The 27,950-nt window shown below is 42.7% G+C and overlaps 1 protein-coding gene across 3 annotated transcripts in view; it reads right to left on the bottom strand.

The window, feature by feature from the left end:
- Positions 1–27,950, bottom strand: part of cadpsa (Ca2+-dependent activator protein for secretion a) — a gene marked incomplete at its 5' end in the record, with an annotated part of 352,388 nt that overhangs the window by 157,489 nt on the left and 166,949 nt on the right. For all 3 annotated transcript variants that reach the window (XM_084025306.1, XM_084025305.1, XM_084025304.1), the window contains 3 exons: positions 11,908–11,974; positions 17,471–17,610; positions 19,636–19,747. In XM_084025306.1, the coding sequence (XP_083881432.1) occupies positions 11,908–11,974; positions 17,471–17,610; positions 19,636–19,747 (319 nt within the window). The remainder of the gene's footprint in view (positions 1–11,907; positions 11,975–17,470; positions 17,611–19,635; positions 19,748–27,950) is intronic.

Below are 27,950 nucleotides of genomic sequence, written 5' to 3' on the forward strand. Positions count from 1 at the left end.
AGTGGACAGTCCAGCCCAATACCTGTTGCTCCGCCTCACTACGTGAAATCCCTCCTCAAATTTCTTGTGGACATCTGGATGTGTTTCAGGTAAGGCTGTCATCATTTGCAGGTATACATAGGCTGACTTTGCATATAATCTATGTCCAGAAGTGGCAAAGTAGGGTAGCATATCTTGAACACACTGAAGGTGCAATCTCCAGTTGCCTGTCCTCTCAGCTTTGATGAAGTTTCTCAGAATATCAATCATGTCCATGTACTGCAGCCAAAGCTGTGCTGTCCTCATATGCATTGATTCCTTCTTGTTGTTGAGTGCACTCTGGATTCTCACCAAAACATCAGCAGAACAAAGTCCTTCCATCGGCATATTAGAGGACATGGCTTGGTCATATAGCTCACTTGCAATACTCAAGTCAGTTGTGACTGTTTCTTGGGTATCAGGAACTTCTTCATCTGGCTCAGTATCAGCAGCAGGCGTCATCTCAACTGGAGGGTGTTCTACTGTGTCTTTGGTTGGTAGTGGTACATTGTAAGCATCAGCCAGCAACATAGTGTTAAGTGCGGCATCCACTAGCATATGACCACGAACTGCCCTGGACACAGCCTTGCCAGACATCATGTGGCACACTGTATTTCCAGCATACACCACCTCTAGTAGCTCCTCCAGTCCAGACCCTGCCATTAAATGTCCAATGCTACCCAAGAAGCTCATTTTCATATGAAATCCCCCAAGCCTGAGGACTATTCGCTTGAGTTCATTGTTGCTTGGCTGAGACTGGATAATGTTCAATGCTTTCCAGAAAAGTGGTTGGTCGAACGTCAGAACAGGGGTCACATCATACTGCAGAGCATGAGTTGCCACAAACCTCAATGTTGAGTATATGCAGGATTCATCACTGGGATCAAGATCAATCATGGGAAGAAATGTTACTGAAGCTCTCCCAGGGTGTTCATCTAGATGCAGGATCTGCCAATCAGAGGGCCAGATCCCACATAACAACCGCATAGCAACCGCATAGCAACCGGCATCGCCTCCTAGTTTCACGTTACACTGAGCGGACTGCATTGATTTTCAAAGAAACTTCTAATACAAAATGTTTTACTTTTCATGTAGACTTTCATTGTGCAAAGTTTTATTGTGGTAGGAGTAAAGGAAAAAATTTAGTCTATGCGGATATATTTTGGGTAGCCTTTATTCGATTAGTGTATAGCTCATTTGCATATTAAAATGTATTTTCAAAGAAACTTGTAATGCAAAAAATGTTTATTTTTATGGTTACTTTCATTGTGTAAAGTTTCATTTTGATAAGACTAAAGGAAAAAAATAGCCCCATTGGGGTGTATTGAGGTCTCGCCTTATTGGCACACATCTCGGATTGATGAGAATTAAACATATTTCCCCAACTAGGATTTCTTAGGACTTTTAGTATGTTGTTCTGGACACCTCATAGAAATTATCTGAGCTGAAAAAAATTCTTTTACAATTTATTCTACGAAAAACGCTATTTTGCCTGGACTATTAGTCTCTATGTGCAATCAGTTATTTTACAGAGAAAGAAATTGCACACAAAACCAAACAGTGGCTATGTAAGTATGACAGCCAAACGATTGGGATGCAGTTCCCCCCCTCCAGTCTCCTGGCTGACTGCAAAACGGCAAGTGTTTTTGCTTTCAGCCGAGTCAACTATGGTGTTTTTGTGAGAAGATGTTCTGCTGTGTTTTTGTGCCTTTTGTTAACTGTCTTTCCCCCGTGTCTCAGGACGACTTGGCCACCAGCTGTCTGCACTTTGGCCACCTCAAACCCGGCCTGTTGTGTCCTACACATTCCTTTTTTTTACGATGACAAAAACATCTAAATCTTAACTTAACAAACCAAAAATACAAACACATTTTCTACTTTGCACTTTGTTTGCAATTCTGTAACCAAGCACTACACGCTGCTTCATTCATGAGACAAGAATCAAATCATTGTGAAAAGAAGTCTATTCTAAATTCAAAACATAGTCTGAGCCATTGCACTACTAATAAACCTCAGGTAAGATCACCTTGCTTTAGAACTTTGCAAAAATGGAGACAGCGAGAAGAAGAGGCCTACAAGGACCAGAACCAACAAGAGAAGTTTTATCATCTTTTTTTTACCTCTTTCGCCCCCCATGATGCATCAGACTTTGTTCACCTGTCACAAAATGCAATCTACTGGTTCCCTGCTGAGTGATACCAATTGTCCATCCTTTTTTTCATGAAACATCATGACTGTGCAGAAACAACTCTGTCTAGTCCTCACTCCGTATTGCGCTAAATAAATCCCTCTTGTAACTGTGCAGTTTCACTGGGGATACTCCCAGTACAGAAGCCGCCGTCCCAGTCATCACATCACATCCTCAGTATTTATAGTAAAAAAAAGTTTAAGTTTTATAACAAAATTTACAGAGCAACCGATGGTTGTTGAGTATCTCAAACTACAGATAATCAGAGGTCATCCTTAGAGGTTATAAATTACTAATATATGTTACATCCAGAAAAGGGGATGATGGAAGAGAGAGACATGGAGTTTGTCTGTCACAGCTGTGTTATTTTATTTTATTTATTTCTCATTGTGTCCATGTGTGTTATTATAATCCCATTATAATTAAGTGAAGTGGCTGAAGGTTAACTTGAACGTGTGTTCATGACCAGCAATAATAAGTAGGAGGGCTGTTTGTCTGTCTCTGTATGTGTGTGTGTGTTTATGTAAATGTGTACTCTAATCGAGATGGGGGGGAGGGGTGGCTGTCCTGTAACAAACCCGCTAAAGAGGCTTAACCCATTCTAATGTTGTGTGGGAAAGAAGGTGTCAATGAGATTTTATCAGTTTGATTCAGTTTCATCAGAGAGAACTCACAACAGTTGTATGATCCTAGAGTTGGTCATGTGAGGGATGAAAAAAATACTGCATAAACAATATAGAACTTTATTAAAATTGGGTTTATTAATTTTAATGAGACGAGGAGTCTGTGTTTGTTTTTTGCTACATCTGTATGTGTAAGAGCCACCTTGAACAGTTTCCTTGGATGTTGACTTCAACGCTGTAAGTCAGGAAAATAGAAATTCCTTGGCTCAGCCAGCAACACTTCAGAGGCCTCTTCAAATCTACATCATTTATATTTGAATTTGAATTGATATAAATGGGGTCAATTCACAGATGACAAAAGAAACACTAGATTGTTTGCTTCTGACAGAGGAGCCACCTGCACATCAAGAGCTACACATTCACACACCGATGGTTCAGCCTTCAGGAGAACTGGGGTTCAGTATCTTGCCCAAGGACACTTTGGAGGAAAAAAATAAATAAATAAATAACAAATACACCAATAATAAAGCAATATAAATAAATTAGGGAATAATAAATAATAATACACAGGTTTTATATAGCGCTTTTCCAGGTTTTCAAAGATTAATAAATAAATACATGTTAATATAAATACACATTTATTTATTTTAGGGGATGTTAATTAAGTTTAGTTTGACACTGTCAGTGCCAGATCCATCTCAGCTGCCCGATCTATCGTGCACATGTGCGGATGCCCCTACCCATTATGGCTTGCGGAGAGACCCGCCCCTACTCTGCCTCTGATTGGCCAGGAGCAGCAACTAGACCATGTTTCTGTTTTATTTGTTGGTCTGCCTGTGTGTCTCCATCTACCTCATACCAACCAGCCCCCAGTGACCAAGGTGAACCAGCCCTCCATCCACCTCATACCAACTAGCTCCCTGTGAAAAAGGTGAACCACTCAAAATCTCGCCGTGGGCACCAACATTGCCAGGGCCAAATGGCCAACATTGCCATTTTAATGGGGCCTTTCCTTTAGTGCATGTGTGGTGTAATGTCACCTGTTGTGGAAGCTTTCAGTCCTGTTGATAAAAGGCCAGTATTGACCCTGGTTTAGGTTGGTGTCTTTGGCCTCCTAACCGCTGCCTGTGTTGGTAACAGGAAGTGTGGGACTGCTGATACTGTAGCTGCCAGTCATACCAGCCTGTCGTCCCCAATCACCAGGCTTGGCCAATCTGCCGCTGTCGCCACCTCCGCCGCTGCAAGTGGCAGCTCTCACTCTAACTGCAGCTGCATTCTGTGTGTGTGTGTGTGTGTGTATGTGTGTGTGCGTGCAATTGTGTGTTTGTGTGACAAATGAGATTCCCTACAACAGCACTGATGAGACCCGAGGCCAAGTTCAGGATGGAGGGAACCGGACCCACTCTCCAGCAGCTCTCTGCCTCCAGGATAGCGCAAAGGCAAATCAGAGTCTAAACTACCGACCCCCCCAAAACACAATCACCATCTCTCCCTCACTCAGCTGTCAGTCAGCAGAGAGAGAATGTGATGAAGAATGAGAAAGGAAGAGTGAAGAGGGTGAAGGAGATGGCTACAGTCGTTTTAGTTTCACATCATTAGAGGAAACACATGCACATGAATATTGGAGATGATTTGCTGGATGTGGCATATGTGTTCACAAAACAACTTCAGAGGCCAGAAGCAATATATATATATATATATATATATATATATATATATACACACACACACACACACACACACACACACACATATATATAAAATAATTGTGGGAAACATCACACGGCCTTTCCCCGCTGTGGAGCTGGACAACATACAGAGTGAGACATCTTGCTTTCTACCTATCTCTGCTGGGAGTCGTGGTGACGGCAGGTAAACATCAGTGCGACATGGCTGCGGCTAAGGATCTGTTCTCACTGCACCTTTCCATTGACGGACCTCATTGACTATCATGGAATTGCATCATGTTATGCCGAATTAATTGTGGGTCCACTCCGCTGCATCGGTTACTGTTACTGTTGTGCTCAAGAATAAAAGCGAAACTCCTGGAAATCATAATCCAAAGTTACAACCAAGCAGTACTCTTTTTCAGCAGAAACCAACGTGTTCAGTCCCTCACCTACAAGTTCATGGTAAAAGTCAAGTATGTATCTCTTTTCAATGTTAGATTGTTTTGCATTCCTGGCATATTAAAGTTTAAAGGAGTAATCTTAACTCTTGTCTGACAAATGGATGCAGTCCTCCTAAGAAGAGTAAAGGATCCTTCGATGGTTTTCTGCAAAGGAAGCAGACCTGGACTCCTCAGCAAGCAGCTGTCCTTTCCCTACTCAGTTTTAAACATGCTGATCAATGATCTTTTGTAGTAGTATCCTAAACAGCAGCAATGTTTATTGAAATACATACTTTGAATCAAGTATTTGTATTGTCTTTATTGTTAGTTAGCACATGCCCAAAACAACCTCAAGGTAAATTGAAAAGCTGGTAGCTAAAGAGAGCCATTGAGTAATTGTGTGATTTATGATCCAACTAGTCGTTTCAATAATGGATGACTGGTTTTGATAGTGGCCCTGCGATAGACTGGCGTCCTGTCCAGGGTGTACCCTGCCTTCACCCAATGACAGCTGGGATCGGCTCCAGCCCCCCCGTGACCCTGAATACAGGATAAGCGGTAGAAAATGGATGGATGGATGGTTTTGATAGTCATTAGTTGCAGCCCAAATGTTATGACCAGGGTTGGGATTTCGTCATTTTAGGGGCAAGGCCATTTGGCCTTCATTTTCCTTTTTTTTAGGGGCACCAAGGCCACATGACAGGGCATAAAGTCCATTGAGTAAAACGAGATGGTTTTACCTTTCAGATGAATACCATAACATCCTAATTCATAACAAAACATGAATTATGTATTAAAATATGTATACCAATATCAAGTTAATGTTACATTGGATTTTTTTTAAAATAAAATCTTACAAAGGAATTACTACTTGAAAGCAATAAAAAATTCTGTATGAAATCTTCATATATATACTTTAATCGATAGGCAGTCTGTCTCATTATCGCTCAGTGTTCAACCCCACTATCAAGCCGTTTTATGACTGAACATACTGTTGATGACTGGGCTTGGGCTTTAGACTCGTGGTGTTAGCGGGACCGGAGCGGAACCGGAACGGTACTTTTATAATACAAATGCCGCTGTGTGCTTTCACTGCCCGCTCGCTCAGCTCCACTCGGGTTGCTGTAATTAAGCTGACGACGGGTTGACTTTCTTCTTGCATGTGATGTTGATACTTCCCCTGCACAGCTTGCGATGTTGTGCAAGTTGTATTTTGGAACAATCACAGCAGAGCAATCACTCTGATCCACAGACACAGGACTAGCCTACTGTACGCACTAGGGTGGCTGTAATTCCATAAAAGCCCACGGCGGCCGTCGTGAAATTCCCACCCTGGTTATGACTTTACTTAGCGGGGCACATGGCACTTAACTAATCATTAATTTACATGGTTTTCCATGCTACTATATTAAAGTAAAATCATGCTGTTAACCCGTCTTAGATGACCTGTAAATATATCATAATGTTGTGACTTTACTTAGCGGGACACATAACTATTAAATAATTAATAGGTAACTTCTGGTTGTGGTTATATCTTTTAATACTGCCTGAAAGGCCACACATAAACACGTATGCTTGATTAATGTGGGAAAGTTGTGGTTTCTTTGTTTCATTCTTTTGACAAATGTACTTATTGTAAGTTGCTTTGGACAAAAGCGTCTGCTAAATGACCTAAATGTAAATGTAAATGAAAGTTGCTCAGTGAATATGCCAGTGGACTATCTTATGACAGGCAAGTGCGTAAGTGTTGATGGCTCTGATCTTGCTCTTTCCATTCCATGACTTTTCAGGACTTGTCTTACTTTGTGTAGGTGTTTGGCTGTGGCTGACTTGCAACCACTTCATGGTGTCTATTTGCTTTGCGGGACTGTGGTGCATTAATATACGCTACTTACATAGTATCTTTTCCAACTTCTGCCTTCACAAGAAGTTAGGTTTAGGCAACAAAACCACTTAGTTAGGATTACGGAAAGAGTGTGGTTGACGTTAATTTGACTGATTAATGATTGTGACAAAATGTCAATGTTTAGTTTTAGTTTGACGTTGGACACTAACAGCAGTCTCCTGGGTCAAAGTCTTGTGTTCATTTAAATTAATTTACTGTAAGTGAAGTGACATGGGCCCTGGGATAGACTGGCGTCCTGTCCACCGTGTGCCCAATGTCAGCCAAAGTGGTAGACGATAGATGGATGAAGTGACATAATGGGAAGGAACACCATTAAATTAATGTGAACAGAAATACATTGAACTTAATTGAATCATTGAATTAAAAGTGAAATTCTGTGATTCAAATAACGTGAACCTGAATTCAAGTTCACTGAATTGAAATGAATTCAAAACTGAAATAAAGGGGAAAAAACTGAGCTGAACTGAAGTGAATGCAAATCAGTTGAACTGAACTGAGCGGAGCTGATCTGAACTGAACTAAGCTCAGCTCTATGTGAACTGAATTTAGCTCAATTTAAGAAGTGAACTGAAGTGAAGAGAAAGACAAATGTGGACATGTGCAATTAAATTTGGTCCACCATGAACACGCAAGGTTAAGCTGATCTGTAATCTGCCTGGAGGCTCTTTAGACGACTCAGGTCACCACCACTGTACTGATTATGAACTGATGGAGGAGGAGAAGGAAGAGTAGGAGGTGATTTCAGGACAAAGAGGAAGTGTGGAGGAAGAGGAAGGAAGAGATGACAGACAAGTGTCAAACAACAGGGAGAAGAGAGAGGAGGATGGTAAACTGAGGGGGAAAGTAGGAGATGTGGAGGAGGGAAAGAGAGAGAAATGGACAAAGAAGAGATGAGACAGGGTGGGCATCTGGAGGACAGTTTGTACAAGAACAATCACATCTAACACCATGTAGTCTTAAGTTTATTACTGAGTCACTATCCGTGCATGAAAGCCAGTTCCCTTAACAACATACGAGGCAACAATCTGTTGGTGTATGAAGGCTTCAGGCTGAGAAGCCTGTGGAGGGAAGTAGGTGACCACATAAACAGCTCCATCAATGTTTTATCCACACTTTAAATATGTTTGTCAAGCCATGCCCTTTAATGCAGTGTAGTCTTGAGATGCTGTTATCAAATTGGATAATAAAACATAACTTATATTTTGTCTAACATATATATGCACATACATTTTTACATGTTATTAACATGAAACCTAAAATAAAGAATATATTTGTATCCAGTAGATTTTAGCACATAGCACAGTTTATTTGATTTGGTACTTTTTTGGAGCCATTCATGTAACATTTCCATAGCATATATTTTCTTGAAGAATGGTCTGAGTCTGCTGTCAATGATGCTTATGTCATGATCTTGGTTTATGTTTTGTGATTTCCTCTTATTTTGTAGTTCTGTCTCTTGTGTTTGGTGTCGTTGATTTCCTGTTTTATTTTGTAGTCTATTTCGAAGTGGCAGAAAATGTCAAAACATAATTGAGAATGCATGAGGTGGAACAGAGACAAGTTGGATACTGATATCCGACACCACGTCTTCGGGTCAGCCTCCAATGAAGATATACGGTCACATTACCCTGTTTAATGAAAGTTTGACATTTCGGGAAATATGATTGTTCAATTTCTTGCAGTTAGATTTTTGTTTAATCAACACAAAAGAGTAAAAAGAAAACTGTTATAGAGATTACATAAATGAGGTAGAAGTATTTGATTAGTTAGTTTCAGAGGCGCTTGGACAGAGCCAAGTTAGCTTGTTTCCACCTTTGTGATAAGGAACGAACACGACATGCCAAAATATTGAACTATCCCTTTAAGTTGCGAGTGGATTCTCACATTCAGTTCCCCCAAATAATCTCTAAAAAAGGAAACAATCTAACATTGATTGATTCTTTTTAAGATTGATAAATCAATATATGTCAAGCAACTGGAACACTAACTATTCCTCTGAACATACAAAGACATATGAATGTCTTGTACATGACCTCCTCCAAAGATTACAGAGTTAACAAACCCTCCTCAAACAGAGACACGGTGCGAAGGCACTTCTCACAGCAACAAGTTTTAATTGTGTTGCAATAAAATATCTTTAAATGTAAAATAATGATGTCGTCTGTCTCAACAACAGCTGTGATACAAGACTTTAAAGGTGTTTCATTTTCATATTTTAACAGGAAATATATCACATTATGGATATGACGACTGCACTGCTCGATCGTTTCTTTATGGATACAAAATCAAAACTACGGGGAAAACGTTTTTGTTTCTGCGGTGACTGGGAGGGATGAGCGCGCGCTCGGCACTCTACTACTAATGTCTACGGGGTGATTTGAGGTGAGTAACTCCATGCAAAATCACACATATTTATGTTGTTACGCCACACTATTTGAGCTAAACGAGCGCTGTCGTGTCTCGTACGGACCCAACCTGTGTTGCATAGGTCTTGGAATTATTTTCTGAGACCCAGAAAAGCAGATAAAACTTGCCCCAATGGGTTAGCATTGGAGCGAGTCTGGAAGGCTGGCAGGCAGGTACACATCTCGGGCTAGGCAACGTCAATTTTTGTCTGTTTTTTTGCTTCTAATAAGTCGGGATGACCCTGGGGACAACGAAAATGGGTTAAAAAATGACCTGATTTCTCCTTTAATAACAAAAGAAGACACAAATGAAAACTGAATCATGCTGCATCTGTAAAACAGCAGCAAAAAGTACATGTGCACTCAAACACAGCAATAACCAGAGAGTGTCTCTGCTCCTCAAGACAAACAGCCATGCACACACACACACACACACACACACACACACACACACACACACACACACACACACACACACACACACACACGAGTGCGCAGTCCATTGACCAGTATTTGTCACTTGCTATATATTTAGCTGCGAGCGAGTGGGAGGCTCAAGTTGGCGGTGCTCCGGCTTTTCTAGCTGCGAGTGTTAGGCCAGCTAGTGTTCACTCCACTTTGTCAATCCGCTGTCACCGTGTAGCTCTGAGACATATCCTCTACAACGCACAAGAGACAGGCCGCCCCCCTCCACTGCCCCTCCTCCCAATACAGAGCCACCAGGAAATGGCTGCTACCGGCCCCCTTTACACCCCCAACACCACATCTCCTGACAAAAGCCTGCTTGGCCTCTCCATCATTTGTATGACAGCCGAGGGAAGACAGCTTGGCTGCATCTCTCTTTCCTGCTGCACACACAACACGTGGCCAGTGGAAACATTATCGTCATGAAGCAGCGCTGAGGCCTATCGTCTCTTTGTGATCTCCGTGTATTCACTGTGACAGAAACATGCCTCCACCAAGCTGATAGATAATATTGGTGCTTTAGTAGTCCGTTTCCGAAGCACCTTTTCAACTCTACAGATGAAGATAGAAAAACTGAAGTCATGGATTTCTTTTTGAGTATCTCCAAACAACCGCGCTGAAACAGAATATCCAGGGTGTGTAACTTCTGTATGGTGACAGTAGACTTTGATTAGCTTGTTGAAAAGCTTAGCTCACCACCATCTCCAGCTCTGATTGATGGATGGAAGGAAGGATGTCTTAATATTATTGGTTGATACTAGCTGTGACATCAGCTAGTAATGCCACATGCGTTTTTTTCCAGGAAGGAATCATTTTTTGTTCTTTTTTTTTTGTTGGCATATATTGTTACATAGGTGCACAACATGACCTGTCTTGTGATAACCCTTAAAAAGCCAGACCTAGTAAATATCCAAACGTGTCACTATTAACTAACTTACTTTTACATTCATACATACATTTACACACTTGGTAAGCTGCTAAATAGCTTCTAAGATAACATAACAAATGAGAAAATAAGAATAAAGGCTCTCTATCATCTCTATTGCAACACCGTCCGCATATCAGGTTGCAGTAAATTGAAGTAAAGTGAAGGTGTTACAGTATCACTACTGTAAATACAGTTACACTATAGTTACTGTATTTTCAATTACTGCATACATTTATTTTTAATTCCTTTCTTACAGCATAGTACTGTATTTAAAACAATGTTTACTTACAATTACAGTTTCATTTACTTTACTTTAAACACATTTTAAGTTCAAACAACTGTAATTACTATTTTAATTTGCGAGCAATATGTTTCTATAAAAATCAGTCACTGTGCACTGTAGTTTGCAACGTAGTAATTGTCATTCGTTTGTATCCCAACAAATGACAATTACTCATAAATATTGGTCCTTAAAATATGCTCTTTATTTATTGATTATTAAATGTGTAGACATAAAAAAGAGGATCACCAACATTACCACAATTCATCCCCAGGGGAACATGAATATCTGAACCACGTTTCATCACAAACCATCCAGTCTGGACCAAAGCGACCACATGTGAGAGCCACTGCTAAAAACCACAACAGCTATCACTAAACTAAATACAATAAAATTATAGTCAGGTTATAGTCCAATAAGCTGAGATGTACAGCAATATCAAGCTCATTATTGATCAATCTGCCAATTGTGTTCTCCTGTTCGATAAAATAATTTTGGCTCTATGAAATAGTGGCATGCTATGAATGGTACAATTTTCTATAGTGCAAATGTATATATTTAAAATCTCGTTCTATCAAACCACAGATATTCCATTCAATATCACAGAACATATGAAAATGTCATGGCATCGATTGCAAGTTACATCTGTGTCACCTGATTCACTGACTAATCATCTGTGTGAGAAGTGAGCTGGCAGGCGATGAGCGTGGTGTTGTGTTTGCATGTGTGTGTGTGTGTGTGTGTGTGTGTGTGTGTGTGTGTGTGTGTGCATCACAGCATACGCCCCACACTGCTACATTTCAAACTAATTCCTTTATCGTCATAAAAAGGATATTAGATAGATATCAAAATATAATATGCAGCAGCTAACGCAGCATTACAAATACATTTCCTTTCCTTTAAAGCCACTCTTTGGTTGTATGTATTGCGTAGTTTTTGTTTTACAGGACAGTTTGACTTGTTGACAGTGTTATCTGTGCTTACCTGAACCAGCACAAAGAATCTTTTCTTCCATCGTTTCCACACATTCTTGCCAATGGCCCAGAGGTATCTGTGGGATGTTAAAAACAAAAAGACAGCAGTTTAGGAAAAAGAGACTTCCCAGTCCGGCCTGTGTGCAGTTACCCAATGGCCATACCGGCAGAGAGGACTCACAGAGTGGTGCACCACTGACCTCTCCTGGTCAAATGTTATTACTGCAACCAGACCCATCTTTGAACAAAGCCAGATATTTGTCAAAGCAGAAAAAGCACCGTGCTGAAACCATCTTCCATGTTAGTCGTATCAGTGACACAACACAACACAACACAATACAACAGCATCTGTTACTGGCATTACGGGACACCAATGAAACAATCACAACATATCAGCAACACGAACTGGAGTGAGGTTGACTCTAAACTACAAGGAACGAAATGTTTCACACTGCAGAAGTTCTGGGTGGTAGATCGCTCCAAAAACACAGGACTTTCACCCAGGAGACTGCTGTTAGTGTTCGTGTGGACCAAATACTTACCGGTATGTGCATTTCCTTGTCATTTTAAGCCAGACCGTGATGTTTCTTACTCGACCTCACCTGGTGAGTTTGTAGCGTTTTTTGTTTATGCTTGTTTGTTTTGTTGTTACATTACCCATGTGTTTTAAACTCTTTAAAACTGCGAGTGTAATCGGGAATAAAATGTATTTGAGAGTGCAGGTAGTGTAATGTAATTTAGAGGTGGGTGGGGCTGCAGGTGTGATGGCATGGAAACAGCTGGAATCACATTAATGAGGAAGATGTTTGATTTGTCAAACAATGAATGAGCAGAATAAGCCTGTCTCTGACTGCACTCTGCAGTTTCAAACCATTTGAAACAAACACAACCCTGGATGGAAGCAACTCATTTGTGTTACATCCAGATTAACAAAGTCCCAAAGCAAAGTCCCTCGCCGTTTTGCCATTTAGTTGTGTGGGAAGTTTATTTTAGGAGAGCAGTCTGAGCACAGAGAGCCGTCTATGTAGAGTATGAGTTATTTTGTTTGTCCAAAAGAAATCCTTTAAGCACTTATTTCTTTTCCATTTGACATGAAATCATGATGCAGATGGAGAAGGACAGTGAAAGGGGTTCTGTTGTAAAAGAGCATCTGAGGGTGAGGACCCCGCTTTGATTTGCCTCTGCTGCTCCCAGCATCCCTGTGGGCCCCAGCATCAATGTGGCTCCCAGCATCAATGTGGCTCCCTGCATCAATGTGGCTCCCAGCATCCCTGTGGGTCCCAGCATCCCTGCTCAGTCTGGCTGTGGGTCTCAGTCTGGCCGTGGGTCTCCCTGGTACTCCTCAGTGTGCCTTTCCCCGTGGTCCCTCCCAGAGCTGATTCTGCCTGTCGTACTGAATAAACCAACTTCCAGGAGGTGAGACATGAGGACCTGTCTGTGTGCTGTGCAGATACTGTGGACGGTCTCTGTTGTCCAACATGAAGGTCTCTGCTGTCCAACGTGAAGGTCTCTGTTGTCCAACATGAAGGTCTCTGCTGTCCAACGTGAAGGCTTGAAGTCAAGTCAAGTCATCTTTATTTATATAGCACCTTTCATACATATAAAAATGCACCCTCATTCATGTAACACACACACACATGCTACATCGATACATACACCCCCCCCCCCTGCAAGATAAAATGGAATATTGCTGAGCACTGATAGACCAAGTGAGGAAACACCGTCCTAAGGGAGCCCTCCCACCGAGAGCCCACCCGCAGGCAGGCCGCAGGCCAGACAGAGCTCCCGGAATGGAGGGCCCCCATGAGGAGAACAATGGAGCTGGAAACTAAGAGACAATAAATAAAATAGATAATAAAAGAAGTGAAAAAAAACTCCTAAAACAACATAAATGAATGTTAATATGAATTACTGAAAGCAAAACAAAAATAAATAAGTAAATGAATAATAAAACCTTTAAGAGAAAATAAAAGACAACGTAAAATGACAGGACAGGATAAATGAGTAATACTAAAAGAATAAAAAGCCTTATATTAAAAGCTAAATTAAAAAAGTAAGTCTTGAGACTGCGTTTAAAAGCATCAACAGTCTCAGTGGCCCTGAGGCCCTCCGGCAGGCTGTTCCACAGGCGAGGGCCGCAATGATAAAATGAGGCTTCACCAAAGGTTTTGGTTCTAACATTGGGAACAGATAAAAGACCAGTACCGGAGGACATCAGGGTCCGCGAGGGCCAATACGGTAAAAGCAGGTCAGACAGATAAGAAGGCCCAAGGCCGTTAAGACACTTAAAAACTAGTAAAAGAACCTTAAAATCGAACCTGAAGCGCACCGGGAACCAATGCAGCGATTCTAAAACCGGTGTAATGTGAACCCACCTTCTGGTCTTCGTCAGCACACGTGCAGCTGAGTTCTGGAGCAGCTGAAGGTGTGAAATGCTCTTTTTTAGGAGACCAGAGAGCAGGGCATTACAGTAATCTAACCAAGTAGCACCAGGACTGACACTTTCTGAGAGTCACTGTTACACCTGAGATCATTAACAATCTTCACAAGGGCAGTCTCGGTACTGTGGTTCATCCTAAAACCAGATTGACACTGTTTTTAAAATGTTGTTGTTGTTTAAGAAATAATGTAATTGCATAAAAACCAGCTTTTCTAAAACTTTACTTAAAAAGGGTAAGTTGGATACAGGTCGGTAGTTGGCGAAGATGTCAGGATCCAAATTGCTCTTCTTCAGAAGGGGCTTCACCACTGCCGTTTTAAAGGCAGTGGGAAAGACACCCGTCTGGAGAGAGCAATTCACAAGATTTAAAAGTTCAAACTCAAAGAACGCATAAAATTGTTTTAAGAGTGATGTGGAAATTGGGTCTAAAAGGCAGGTTGTTGGGTTAACTCGGGAGAAAACTCTACCAAGGGTTTCTGCATCAACCAGGACAAAATGCTCCATTGTCTCCTCAGATAAAAGTGATGGTTCAGGTCTGTTAAAAGCAACAATGTTATGTTCTAAAAGAGTGGACCTAATGCCAACGATTTTACCTCTGAAGTGGTCTGCAAATTCCTCACATAGACTGTTTGTTGGGACTATAGAGGATTTCTTAAAATCACTTTTAATTAAACGAGCGATTGTGGAGAAGAGGAATTTATGGTCGTTCTTTTTATCTGAGATGAGTTGTGAGAAATGGAAAGTTCTTGCCTGTTTTACTGCTTTATTGTAGGTTTTGAGTTTATCCCGGAATATTTTGTGATGAACTGTTCATTTTGACTGCCACAATTTTCTTTCAACCACTCCTGTTGGAAAATAAAAAACTAAAATTTGGTGGGGAAGCCTCAGTGAGAACAGCTGGTGCATCAGTGCTCAGCCATGTTTCAGTTAAAAATAAACAGTCAAAGTTTGTTCTCTAAAATCAGGTCATTAATGATGAATGATTAATGAAGACTTGTTCGACAGGGAGCGAACGTTAAAAAGAGCCATGTGGAGGGCTGCATGTGGACTGGTTGAATGTGAGACCTTGTTGATCCTGATATGTTTAAGGTAATGATGGGAAAGACAGAGAGGTGCAATGGGACGGTGGATGTGTAGTTTTTATGTATAGTGTTTTCGATGCTGCAGCTAGCAGCAGCACGCAGCATGTCATCGGCTACGGGAGTCGCCATCTTGCACGGGGATGTGTTGTCTTCAACACATGTCTTCCCTTCACAACACCACCACAGGTCCTTCCTCCTCTTCCTCAAACACGCAATTGCCCTGTTCATTATGTACCTGAGCAGGTTCCTCCATGATCAGAAATTGTGGTTATTCTGTTGTATTACAGCTCTATAAATATGTTTTGTAATAGCCGTACTCATGAATAGCACCTGTCAGCTGACTGGAGATGGCGTGTGATTGGTTGTAATCTTAATTTCCACGTGTCCTGCCGGGGGACCAGCAGTCTTCATTTCCACGTGTCCTGCAGGGGGTCCAGCAGTCTTCATTTCAACGTGTCCTGACTGGGGTCCAGCAGTCTTCATTTCCACGTGTCCTGACTGGGGTCCAGCAGTCTTCATTTCCATGTGTCCTGATGGGGTCCAGCAGTCTTCAGTTCCGGATGTACTGACGGGGGTCCAGCAGTCTTCAGTTCCATGTGTACTGCTGGGATTCCAGCAGTCTTCATTTCCACATGTCCTGCCGAGGGTCCAGCAGTCTTCATTTCCACGTGTCCTGCCGGGGGTCCAGCAGTCTTCATTTCCACGTGTCCTGCCGGGGGTCATGCAGTCTTCATTTCCAGGCGTACTGCCGGGGGTCCAGCAGTCTCCATTTCCACATGTCCTGATGGGTGTCCAGCTGTCTTCATTTCCACATGTCCTGCAGGGGGTCCAGCAGTCTTCATTTCAACGTGTCCTGACTGGGGTCCAGCAGTCTTCATTTCCACGTGTCCTGACTGGGGTCCAGCCGTCTTCATTTCCATGTGTCCTGATGGGGTCCAGCAGTCTTCAGTTCCGGATGTACTGACGGGGGTCCAGCAGTCTTCAGTTCCATGTGTACTGCTGGGATTCCAGCAGTCTTCATTTCCACATGTCCTGCCGAGGGTCCAGCAGTCTTCATTTCCACGTGTCCTGCCGGGGGTCCAGCAGTCTTCATTTCCACGTGTCCTGCCGGGGGTCATGCAGTCTTCATTTCCAGGTGTACTGCCGGGGGTCCAGCAGTCTCCATTTCCACATGTCCTGATGGGTGTCCAGCTGTCTTCATTTCCACGTGTCCTGACGGGGTTCCAGCAGTCTTCATTTCCACGTGTCCCGACGGGCGTCTAGCCGTCTGCATTTCCACGTGTCCTGCTGGGGGTCTAGCCGTCTGCATTTCCAGGTGTACTGCCAGGGGTCCAGCAGTCTTCATTTTCACATGTCCTGACAGGGGTCCAGCAGTCTTCATTTCCACGTGTCCTGCCGGGGGTCCAGCAGTCTCCATTTCCACATGTCTTGATGGGTGTCCAGCCGTTTTCATTTCCAAGTGGCCTGACGGGGTCCAGCTGTCTTCAGTTCCACGTGTCCTGACGGGGTCCAGCAGGCTTCAGTTCCACGTGGCCTAGCAGTCTTCAGTTCCACGTGTACTGATGGGGGTCGAGCAGTCTTCAGTTCCATGTGTACTGACGGGGGTCTTTAGTTCCATGTGTACTGACGGGGGTCTAGCAGTCTTTAGTTCCATGTGTATTGACGGGGGTCTAGCAGTCTTCAGTTCCATGTGTACTGACGGGGGTCTGGCAGTCTTTAGTTCCATGTGTACTGACGGGGGTCCAGCAACATTTGTCTCTTATGGTGAACACGCATCGAGTGGTGCCTAATTTAAACAAGACACATTTAGTTGTCTTGCCACATTCAAATTTTATTGCAGCAAGTACAAATGGTATATTTTACTTGCTGAGTTGAGGACCTTCACTGCTATACCAACCAGCAGATGTTTCAGGGGCCTTTGATTACTATTTTGGTACAAATCCTGTTTCAAATCAAGCAAAATCAGTTCATCCAGCTGAAGAGAACCGTGAAGAGATGTATAATCTGATCAATCACAATAAGCATCCCATCAGAATATTACTGTTACTTACCCACAATGCTTCATGTTCTGTGGTTTGTCCATGCGGATGGCCAGTTTGATCCTGAGGTCATTGTCTGGACAGCCTTTAGACACCGTCATCTTGTGAAGCTCAGACTGTTTGGGACTGTTGGGGGTCGGGTGGAGGACAACCTGGGAACAGTCACATCATAACAGGTGTTTTTACAGACGATTCTACTGTAATCGTGGAAAAGCGAGTCAAAATATGCCATCCTTTATAAAGAACTTTGCTTTGCAGTGTAACGCCACAACGGTCTCTCCGTTTACAAAACATCCCAGCGTTGTGGAACCAGACAGACGTCATACGGCCGACAACAGCGCCGCTGCCAGTGTGATGTGTTAAATGATTGCCAGAAGTCCAATTCCCTCGAGCACATACAAGCAACAATGAAAGGTGAACTTTTGCTCATTTCGCATATTTACACAACTCTTCAACAAGCGAAGTTGCTGTGCATCATAATCATGTCAATGATACAACGGCGGCCTTGTACGAACAACTACTGGCGTTTTATCTTTTTCGGATCTACGCATTGAGCTTGTTAAATCCACCGGCGGTGCGTCGCCCTGGTAACATGTCTTCACTACGTCACGGCTCATGGTGTCTCAGAGGCGGAACATTCTGTCACCCCTCTCCGTCGGTACCAAAAGGCAGTGTAAAAGGGGCTAATGATGTATGCGTGCTCTACAATATACAGCTCTGGAAAAAATTAAGGAGACCACTCCATTTTTTACTGATATCAGCATCTCTCCATGTATGGCAGATATTAAAATACAGTCTCTGTTGAATTCCAACACAGGCACACCTCATTCTAGTTAATGAGGCAGTGATTAGGTGATCACCTGAACCAGATCCAGTATAAAAACATCAAGGACATCAAGTGACCTACAAAAAGGATGGAACATGTGAGCTGGGTTGAAGTGCACAAGGAGGACGGTTGGAAACAGGCTCCTAGAGGCCGGACTGAAGTCCTGCAAAGCCAGAAAAAAGACTCATAAATGAGAAGCAAAGAGGAGTCAGGCTGAGGTTTACAAAGACCATCAGGACTGGACCGTAGAGGACTGGACCGTAGAGGACTGGAGTAAGGTACTAGTTAGACGGAGACCTCACACCCACAGTGTTATTAGGTGGAGGATGGTGATGATCTGGGGGAAAGCTGGGATTAAACATCAGGGTTATTCCACCAAATATTGATTTACGTGAACACATACCGTGAATTTTGCAGTGGTCTCTTAATTTTTTTTTCCAGAGCTGCATATACGTGTGTGTATGTGTGTGTATATGTTTATATGTATTAGCGCTGTCAATTTTCCTCTATGATACTATTAGAATTTTATTCCATATTTTAAAAAATATTCAAATTCTATTTATATGTTTAATGCTGAAATTCAGCCTATTTTCAATATTAACTACAGTACACAGGCTTATACATTACCAATGCCATTATCGGCAATGTGGTTGTTTTGCTTCCTGTCCACTAGAGGGTGTTCCAAAAACATTACCAATAAATATGTTGAGTTCCCAACAGGCGACAGCTTTCTAGATAAGTAATAATTAAGCTTAGGCACAAAATGAATGACCTCAAACTGTCAACTTAAACAGAACGTAAAACAACCACATTGCCGTTCTCCTGGGGACACTGTCCCCGTTGCCATGCCTACACCCTCCTCGTCTCAAAGTCAGCTCTACTTTCACGTTCTCACGTACATCCTGCTGTTGGTCTTGTTCCTAATCAACTATTTCTGATAGTGAGATTGTGATTCAGAAAACTTTATTGTTCATCAGACTTCATGTGTCAAAAGCATCCGTTTCTGTGGGTAGCCCAAGGCGAGGAGGGCGAGATTTGCCAACGTGCCAACACAAAACGCACAAAAACAACACACACACATTTGAATATTCATTTCAGTATTTCTTTAGTATTGATTTTTTAAAACTATTTCCCTATATATATGTATATATATATACATATATATATATATATATATATATATATATGTATATATATATATATCACACGGCTAGCGTGTATATATATGTATATAGAATGTATATATATATATATATATATATGTGTATATATATATATATATATATATATATATATATATATATATATATGTAGAGAGAGAGAGAGAGAGAATAAAAATATAGTCTCTTACCTTCCCCAGCTCCTTATCTTCCAGAGCCAACACTCCTGTGCTCTCAGTGAACAGCTTCACCTTCACAGCAGGTAATGGCTGGGTGGTGGTGAAGTCACCCTGGGTGCCCCAACTACACAGACACACACAAACACACACCAGAAAGAAAGCAGCATGTTAGCGATGATAATGAAGATGCCTCTGGAACTGCAGCTCAAACCAAACAAGCTCTCACAACCGTTTAGTTAAATAAACATACAATTTTAATCTATTCATACTGATGATACTGACCAAATGAAAGTCAGGTTTAGGCAACAAAACCTCTTCGGTTTAGGAAAAGCATCGCTGTTGGGCTTGAAATAACTATTTACAAAACAAAACCACCTAGCTTGAGGAAAACTGTCAAAAAGAATTCACTTTCACATCAGTCACCTCAGTCACTAGTTACGCGAGTCACTGATCAAGTCAGGCACGTTATTCACCAGTCATGGGATATGCTAGTCATGGGATAAGCTAGCCGTGGGATACACTAGTCGTGGAATACGCTACTCGTGGAATACACTAGCCGTGGGATAGGCTAGTCAGGGGATACGCTAGTCGTGGGATACACTAGCTGTGGGATGTGCTAGTCGTGGGATAAACTAGCTGTGGGATACGCTAGAGTAGGGATACGCTAGCTGTGTGATAAGATAGTCGTGTTATACGCTAACCGTGGGCTAAGCTACTCGTTGGATGCGCTAGTCGTGGGAGATGCTAGCCGTGGGATATGCTAGCTGTGGGATATGCTAGCTGTGGGATATGCTAGTCGTGGGATAAGCTTGTTGTGGGATACACTAATGTTGGGATACGCTAACCGTGTGATATGCTAGTTGGGAGATACGTCAGGGTTGCCAACTCCCACGCTCCTGGCATGAGATTGATTGTGAAAACGTGAGTGTCACGCCAGGAGCGTGAGAGTTGGCAACCCTGAATACATTCGTCGTGGGATAAGCCAGTGGTGGGATACACTAGTCAAATTTATTGTAAGTCAGTCAAATTGAAGTCAATCATGATTAAATGAATCAAACAATCTTTTCCAGTTTTGTTTTCTATGAAGATGGACGTGTTCAAAAGACACTTAAATATTGACACTAGAAGGTAAGGTTCCTCTCATAGTCTGAATTTCAGGGCCACCGACCAAATTTCTGTAAATGACTCCCTGGATGGGAGATGTGTTTCCTCTGCTCAGCTAGCTGATACAATTGCTTTACAATTAAAAGAAACAGAGCCACTGAGGCTTTTTATGTTTCCTTGTTGTTTGCTGAGCTGCAGGTATGAGTCCTGATGGGGACACATGCACACTGCACATCCTACTGAGCAGAGTCCTGATGGGGACACGTATGCACACTACTAGGGGTGTGAATATTTGGCTTCACTTCGATTAACGATACAGTAGTTGGCGATTCGATTGAAGGACGATTTTTTTTTTTTTGTAACGATTCGATACGATTCTGTAACTTGTAACCAAAATTCTATATCCATTAAATAAAGATGCAATAATGCGAGTGAGACTATTTGTATTCTTCTGAAAGGTGAAAAATAAAATATTTATTCTATAATAAAATAAACCTGCATAATATTTTATGCTGAATACAAAAATGTAATTTAAATATGCTCGGTTATTTTTTACATTTTCAGTAGACTACATGCTGGCAGGGGAGAGAGTGTCTTAAACGTATTAAAACATTAATCATAAGTAAGAATCGCGATTAATCCCATTAAATGCATTTATATCGATTATTGGTGAAGCCAAAACGATTCATTCTATTTATTTATTGTAGCAGATCGATTTAGTAGAATCTATAGGACTGACAATCGATTAATCGATTAATCAAATGAATCGTTACACCTCTAACGCTACGCCATATCTTTGATTTGTGTTTAGGATTTTCTCTTGGTTAAGACACACATCCTATTTGTCACCTCAACAGCCTTTGTGTCCCAGTCCTCAGTTTTTGTTAATTTCCTGTCTTATATTTAAGTTGCCGGCCGCTTGTTCCCTGTGATCATTTGACTTCCTGTCTTTTTCCCAAACGGAAACTAACGTAGACAAACACACCTGACACCGACTCATGGGAAGAAGGGCATTGAGACAACACATCGCCCCCATTTGGGTTTCCTGCCGGGGATCTTTGCCAGACCAGTTCATCCTCAGTTTTGAGTTTTGTTTTTGTTTTTTTTCCTTTGCAGTCTGTATTGCTTCAACCTCCTTCCTCAGTTTTTGTTCCCTGACAGTTTTGATACAAGTTTTGTCACTAATGCTCGCTTTTTTATTTTTTACTTTACCTGCCTGTCTACTTTTCTGCATTTGGGTTTTCTTTTGTATTCCACCACTGTGACCCTTTGTTTCTTCATGATCAAGAGATAATCCCCCAAGGACCTCAACATAATAAAAATAATTTGTGACCCGCCACGGCAAAACCAGCAACAAGTTGAGTGGGACGAATTTGCGTATAGACGAAATAAGCTTTTTTTTTTTTCAAAATTAGTAATTTATCTGGGTTTTTTTTGCAGAATATGCAAGTTGAGATCATGAAGAAGCCACTCTATGTTTCAGATAACAGTATTGGTTGCCATAAAAGTATTCATTTTGTATTTTTAGTTTCGGAAAAAATCTGCCCCTGTCTGTGTCTTTGCTGGGGCATGTACGGCGATGCAGTTCATTTCCATACCGATTACCTTTGGCCATTCACACGCTGTTGTTTTCGGTCAATCAGCTGCACGTTAGAAGCGCAACACATGGCTACTTATTCAGCGCAGTGGAGAAGTTGGAGCGGAAGATATCAGACGCTATATCTACGGTTACATTTCAACGGGATAAATTCAATTCAATTTTATTTATAGTGTAAAATCACAACAGAATTCATCTCAGGACACTTAACACATTGAGCAGGAGTAGAATACGCTCAAAATTTCAAGAGTCAACACAATTTCAGAGTCCCAACAACACCCAGGGGCAAGCGTTACAGCGACAGTGGCGAGAAAAAACTGCCTTAATAGGCTTTTAGGCAGAAATCTCGTGCAGCCCAGGCCCTTGGGTTCCAACTGCATTTGGTGTTGGTAGTATAGTAGTAGTAGCATTAACAGTAGTGGTGGTATTAACAGAAGCAATAGTATCACAGTAGTAGTCCATGGCAGCAGGCACAGCCACGCCGAGATGGATCCATCCCAACCACGTCGCCGTAGACCAAAAAGCAGGAGTAGTTGAGCAGTCACACAGCGGGCAGGTGGAGCTAAAATGTTTCCAGCATCAGACCAGTTAGCAGTCTGCATCGGTCAGGACCTCAGTGGACTCTGCTGGACCAGAAAGCATAGCATAGTCAAAGAAAAGTCAGCCAAATGGAGGAAATCTGTAACTTTGACTGCAAATGTTACGGCAGAAGAAAGGAGAACTCTCTCCTTGGAAGACATTCATGTAGCGATGTAGCATGTAACTTACATACAGCATACAGATGGATTCTTTAGCTGCCGAAAGAGAGCAAACGGACTGTCGGAGATGACTGCATCCACCAAAAAGCCGCAGACGAAAAGAAAGTCCGCCTGGACCTCTTATTTCATCGGAGCCAACGAAGTCTGCAGGAATACTTTTCAGTTTCTTATGGGGTGAGTTTCCGTTAACATCCAAGTTATCTATTTTGCTTAGCTAGTAGGGGTGGGAATTGATACGTTTTTATCAATATCAATGCCATTGTCGATTCTGCCTATCGATCCAATTCCTTATCAATTCTCTTACCGATTCCTGAGTAGTTCAATAAATACTTATATACACTATAATAGGGGATTTTAGCCCATAAATTAAAGATAAATAAAAAACGCACCTTGAGTTTTTACACATTTAATCAACAAAAGCACTGCAAACCATTATAACGAAAGAAAAGCTCAACATAGAAAGTAAATTTTTTTGCCAGGAATGGTCCTTTCCTCTCCCTACCCTAAATATGTGTGTATAGTGAATTTCTTCTGTGCCATTCATGTATTTAACTTTCTCTATCACTACAGTAACTTTTTGAACGTCATTTTCTCTGATTTGAACTCCTCTGTGTCTCCCGTTTGGGCAAACACGGCCAAGCGTAAATCAGGCTTTCCTATTGGCTGTAAAAGCCAATGTTGTTGTCAGAAATAAATCGCTCACATGGACAAGCAGGGTACCGTTGTTTAGCCCCGTTTCTCTAGTTTAAGAGGAAAAAAACGCATGTTTCTAGCGCAAACCATTACGGAGTTATGACGCTCTAAAGACAACATGATCTTTTGTTGCGTATACGCTACAATGGGTTTATGCCTCCACTGATTACACACGGCAGCACTTTCATCGCGTTTGGTGAAATGTAGCCAGACATTCGATCGCTTCCTCCTCTCCATGATGCTGCCTCGTTGTTTATAGGTTGTCGGCGCGCGCAGGGTCGTCGCAGAGAGAGTGACGCAATGTACCGCGACGCAAAATTTCGAGTAAACCGGAAAACGTGGTGCGGAATCGTTAAGAAGAATCAATAACGTTGGAGGCGTAGGATTCTGATGGAATTGGTTAGTTGGAGCCGGTTCTGAGTAGGAACCGGTTCTCGATTCCCACCCCTATTAGCTAGCTAAGCTAGCTCAGTACTGTAATTTTAAAAGTATATGCACATCGAAACTAAGCTGTAATGGGAGGTTTTTGGCTCGTAATGTGGGCATCTGATTAAACAGTAAGGTGCCAAGGGGCCGGTTGGCATTGCTTGAATTGACTGTGATGCTAATAGTTTAGCAACTGGCCTACCTGAGGACAATAGGCTAGTTGCTAAATCATTAGCACTAGCTACTTAGACGGTGCCTGTTAGCAGACACATGATGTGAAACTTTGTTTTCTTTTTCAGAATTGGCAAAGACACCCTGACGGATATAATCAAACACTTTGAGGAGAATGGGCCCTGGACTAAATTCACTTAATTCTAGTACTGACTGTACTGTAGTATTTTTTTTCCTCCAATGTTTACATTGTACACTTTAAGCATTTCCATTTCAATAAAGTACCTCTAATTCTGATCAGTCCAGTAAAGTGCTTAACGAAAACAACACTACATCAACATTACCTACATGATAACTGCTTTTGATAACCATTGTTTAAACCACTACAATACGTTCTGCCCTGCAGGCTCACAGATATCAGATATCACTGAGTGACATCTGTAGGGGGGAGGGCTTATCTGAATGAGATACAAATGAGCACCATTGTGTTTCCTTTCTGGCAAGGTGATTTGCAGATTTTCAGAGAAGCATACATTCAAATGGCCACAACTTCGTCAAATATTATCAGCAGATTTCCATGTGTTAGACATCATTGGAAAGCTTAGAAGCTACACTTTCAGATGTCACTAACTCTCCTATCATTTCAGATCCAGCCACTCCCTCTTGCCATGCAATCAGCTTGTTCCCCTCACCTGGTTTCCTAGCCCATCTCCTCAGCTGCAGCTCATTCCATCGTTATTACCTCAGTATTTATTCAGGCTATTTCCCTTTGTTCCCTGCCAGATTGCCTTGTGTGTTAATGCCGAGCTCTCCAGCGTTAGTTTGTTATTTTTCCAATTGATCTGCCTGTCTTGACCCTGCTGCCCGTGTGCTCGACCCTGCTACTCTGCCTGACCCTATTTGGATTTGTTTGCCTGTTTGACTGATCTCCTGGTTTTGGACCCTGCCTGTCGACCCGAGTAAAGAACATTCCTTTTTGAACACTGTTTCCTGTGTCGTGCTTCTGGGTTCTCCCCGCCAGTTCCAGTGAACGTAACAGAGCAATCTGGCCACCATGAACCCAGCCGACTCAGAAACACTCCAAGAGCACCTCAGTTACGGAGGGGCTGAAGGAGATGGCAACTTGTCACAAAAAGTGCATGGTGTCGATTCAGGAGCACTTCCAGAGGCTCTCTTTATTGGATCCTGGGTCCAGACCTGTGCCATACCTCAGCACTCCTGTCCAAGTCCTCCCCAGTATCAGATGCCTGCTTGCCCCCCCCCCCCCCCCGCCTTTCAGAATCAGAATCAGAATTCCTTTATTGTCCCTCAACGGGGAAATTTGTTTGCCACAGCAGCCAAAGGACAGTATGTTACAAAAAACACAATAGTAATAATAACAATAGCAAAAATTAACAATATAAATTCAAAAATGTAAAAAATAGAATAGAAATAGAGTAGACTTGTTATATACATATAAACATGATATTGTACAAAAAATTACCAGCAGTGAATTTTGTTTTTATTTACAATAAAGTATAGATTGCAGAATGAGGTCTATTGGGAGCATAAGCATGATATTGTACAAAAATTACCAGCAGTGAATTTTGTTTTTATATACAATTTACAATTAAGTATAGAGTGCAGAATGAGGTCTATTGGGAGCAGTGCTTATTGTAGAGTCTGACAGCAGCAGGAAGGAAGGACCTGCGTATCTCTTTCACACTCTTGGGGTGTATCAGTCTATCACTGAAGGAGCTGACTAGTGCGGTGATATTGACCTGCAGGGGACTCCTTCACCAGCAGCGATGACAGCTTGTCCATCATCCTGCTCTCTCCCACCACCTGCACTGGGTCAAGAGGGCATCCCAGGATGGAGCTGGCCTTCTTGATAAGTTTGTCAAGTCTCTTCCTGTCTGCTGCCGAGATGCTGCTGCTGCAGCAGACTACACCATAGAAAAAGGCTGATGCCACCACAGAGTCATAGAAAGTTGTCAGGAGTGCCCCCTGCACTCCAAAGGACCTGAGTTTCCTCAGCAGATGGAGTCTGCTCTGACCTTTCTTGTATGTTGCTGCAGTGTGGTGAGACCAGTCCAGTTTATTGTTCAGGTGAACTCCCAGGTACTTGTAAGATGTCACCATCTCGATGTCCGTTCCTAGGATGTTCACCTGTGTGCAGGGTTGTTTGCACCCGTGGAAATCCACCACCAGCTCTTTGGTCTTCCCGGCGTTGAGCTGGACATGGTTCCGCTGGCACCAGTCCACAAAGTCTTTAATAAGTTCTCTGTAGGCTCTGTCGTCCCCGTCCCTGATGAGGCCGACGATAGCAGAGTCGTCAGAGAACTTTTGTAGATGGCTGTGAGGTGTTTGGTGCGAGAAGACTGCAGTGTACAGGGTGAACAGAAAAGGGGCCAGGACTGTTCCCTGTGGGGCCCCCGTACTGCAGATGACTGTGTCTGACACAGTCCCGAGTCCTCACATACTGTGGCCGGTTGGTGAGGTAATCCAGGATCCAGGTCGTGAGGTGTTGATCCACCCCCGCAAGCTCCAGCTTGTCCCCCAAAAGTACAGGCTGTATGGTGTTGAAAGCACTGGAGAAATCAAAGAACATGATCCTCACAGTGCTTCCAGGCTTCTCCAGGTGATCTGTCCAGGAGGAAGATGATGCCGTCGTCCACTCCGATGCCAGGCTGGTAGGCAAACTGGAGTGGGTCCATAAAAGGACCCACCAGAGGGCGGATATGGACGAGGACCAGCCGCTCCAGGGTCTTCATCAGGTGTGAAGTGAGAGCAACTGGTCTGTAGTTGTTGAAGTCCTTAGGGTGAGGGATCTTTGGTACTGGTACCACGCAGGAGGTTTTCCACAACAGTTGCAATTTTCCCAGCTTCAGGCTCATGTTGAAGATGTACTCCACAATCCTGCACAGCTGGTCTGCACAGGACTTGAGGAGCCTGGAGCTGATACCGTCTGGACCCGTAGCCTTCTTCACCTTCATCTTCCTCAGTTCGTTCCTCACCTGGATAGTGGAGAGTTCCCGGGTAGCGTATATAATCTCACTGCACTTGCAGGCAGAGCCAGAGACTGGGGAACCGTTGAATGGGAGAGAGAATCGCGCATCTGTGCATCGGCCAAGCTGTTCTCTGCGGAACTCCGGAAGGTCTTCAGCCATGGCACACCTGGAAGAGAGGCAGGTCGAGGCCTGTTTGACCTGACGCAAGGGAGGACAGTGCGGACTACTCCATTATTGACTGTGGAGCTGATGCTAACCTGTTGGATAGGTCTCTTGCCTCCCAGCTGGGAATTGGCCGTTAGGATCTGGGAGAACCCATCCACGCTACAGCCCTGGATGGTCGCCTGCTCTGTCGGGTCACTCATCGAACTACTTCTCTCCAAATGACTGTCAGGTAATCACAGCGAAACACTTACCTTTCACCTGATTCATTCACCACAACAGCTGGTCATCTTGGGATATCCCTGGCTTAGGAGGCACAATCCACATATAGACTGGGCTTTGGGGACTATAATGCAATGGAGTGCTAACCGTCATGCTGTCTGTCTGAAGTCTGCCCAGTCATCTGCTCCTAGCCTGCCTGTTGCC

Source organism: Eutrigla gurnardus, assembly GCF_963514095.1.
Source record: "Eutrigla gurnardus genome assembly, chromosome: 2".
In the NCBI taxonomy this organism is placed as follows: domain Eukaryota; kingdom Metazoa; phylum Chordata; class Actinopteri; order Perciformes; family Triglidae; genus Eutrigla; species Eutrigla gurnardus.